The sequence below is a fragment of the Lepidothrix coronata genome, unplaced genomic scaffold, assembly GCF_001604755.1.
Source record: "Lepidothrix coronata isolate B3197 unplaced genomic scaffold, Lepidothrix_coronata-1.0 Scaffold400, whole genome shotgun sequence".
Lineage (NCBI taxonomy): Eukaryota > Metazoa > Chordata > Aves > Passeriformes > Pipridae > Lepidothrix > Lepidothrix coronata.
The window spans coordinates 58,384-60,098 of record NW_016690580.1 but is presented as its reverse complement, the minus strand read 5'-3'; the positions used below and the strand labels follow the sequence as shown (position 1 = coordinate 60,098).

Sequence of the window (1,715 nt, the reverse complement as noted above, 5' to 3'; positions counted from 1 at the left end):
GCTTCTGGTGGCCAAAGGGCAGGACCCAGCCTTTGGCCTTGGGGAACCTCCTCCCCTTGGAATCAGCCCATGGATCCAGCCTGGCCAGGGCCCTCTGCAGAGCCCTCCTGCCTTCCAGCACATCAACACTCCCCCAGCTTGGTGTCACCTGGAATGTGCTGGTGACAACCCCCTCCCAGTCGCTCCCTGCGCACACGGGATCCCAAGGGTTGACATGGGGATCCCGAGGGCGGACACGGGATCCAGGTCTGGCTCTCACCTGGCGAATCCCTGGGGCAGCTCTCCGAGCCCGTACAGGGGGTACAGGTAGGGGCTCTTCCCGTACCGGGCCAGAGACTCGCTGTACAGCTTGATCCTGTTGATGGTCTCCTGGCAGGGCTGGTCCAAGTAGCTGTGGAGCACAGGGACATCCCTCAGGATGCTTCCCAAGCCAGCGCTTCCAGCGGGATACACCCCCGGAGCGCTTCCCCCCCTCAGGAGGTTTCCTTCCCCACCCTCCGGCTGCTGCTCCTGGGAGTTCCCTTTGGGGTCACAGGTTTTGTCAGGACGGAGATGATTCGTTAACCCCGGGAATGCTCAAAGGTTCAACAGCTGCCCCAAATCCCAGGGCTGGGACTGGAATCCTGGGATTTGGGGTGGGAGTGACTCTGATCCCACAATTTGAGGTGGGAGTGACTCCGATCCTGGGATTCGGGGTGGAAGTGATTTCAAGCCCAGGATTTGGGGTGGAAGAGACTCCAGTCTCGGGATTTGGGGTGACTCTGATCCCAGGATTCAGGGTGGAAGTGACTCCGATCCCATTATTTGGGGTGGGAGTGACCCCGATCCCGGGATTCGGGGCGAGAGCGACTCCCATCCCAGGATTCTGGGCAGGAGTGACTCTGATCCCAGGATTCGGGGCGGGAGTCACTCCGATGCCAGGATTCAGGGCAGGAGTGACTCCGATCCCAGGATTCGGGGCAGGAATGACTCCGATCTCAGGATTCGGGGCAGGAGTGACTCCGATCCCAGGATTCAGGGCAGGAGTGACTCCGATCCCAGGATTCAGGGCAGGAGTGACTCCGATCCCAGGATTCGGGGCAGGAGTGACTCCGATCCCAGGATTCGGGGCAGGAGTGACTCTACCATCAGGATTTGGGGTGGGAGTCACTCTGATCCCAGGATTCGGGGTGGGAGTGACTGTGATCCCGGGATTCAGGGAGGGAGTGACTGTGATCCCGGGATTCGGGGTAGGAGTGACTCTGATCCCGGGATTCGGGGTGGGAGTGACTCTGATCCCGGGATTCAGGGCGGGAGTGACTCTGACGCTGGGATCTGGGCGGGAGTGACTCCGATCCTGGGATTTGGGGCGGGAGTGACTCTGATCCTGGGATTTGGGGCAGGAGTGACTCTGATCCTGGGATTCGGGGCGGGAGTGACTCTGATCCTGGGATTCAGGGTGGGAGTGACTCTGATCCCGGGATTCGGGGCGGGAGTGACTCTGATCCCGGGATTCGGGGTGGGAGTGACTCTGACGCTGGGATCTGGGCAGGAGTGACTCTGATCCCAGGATTCGGGGCAGGAGTGACTCTGATCCTGGGATTTGGGGCGGGAGTGACTCTGATCCTGGGATTCAGGGCGGGAGTGACTCTGATCCTGGGATTCGGGGCGGGAGTGACTCTGATCCTGGGATTCGGGGCAAGAGTGACTCTGACGCTGGGATCTGGGCAGGAGTG

General features: G+C 61.1%; 1 protein-coding gene across 1 annotated transcript in view; it reads right to left on the bottom strand.

Annotated features, from left to right (window-relative positions):
* Nucleotides 1–1,715, bottom strand: part of GDI2 (GDP dissociation inhibitor 2) — a 21,566-nt gene that overhangs the window by 6,504 nt on the left and 13,347 nt on the right. The window contains exon 6 of the mRNA XM_017839339.1: nt 260–391. Within this exon, the coding sequence (XP_017694828.1) occupies nt 260–391 (132 nt within the window). The remainder of the gene's footprint in view (nt 1–259; nt 392–1,715) is intronic.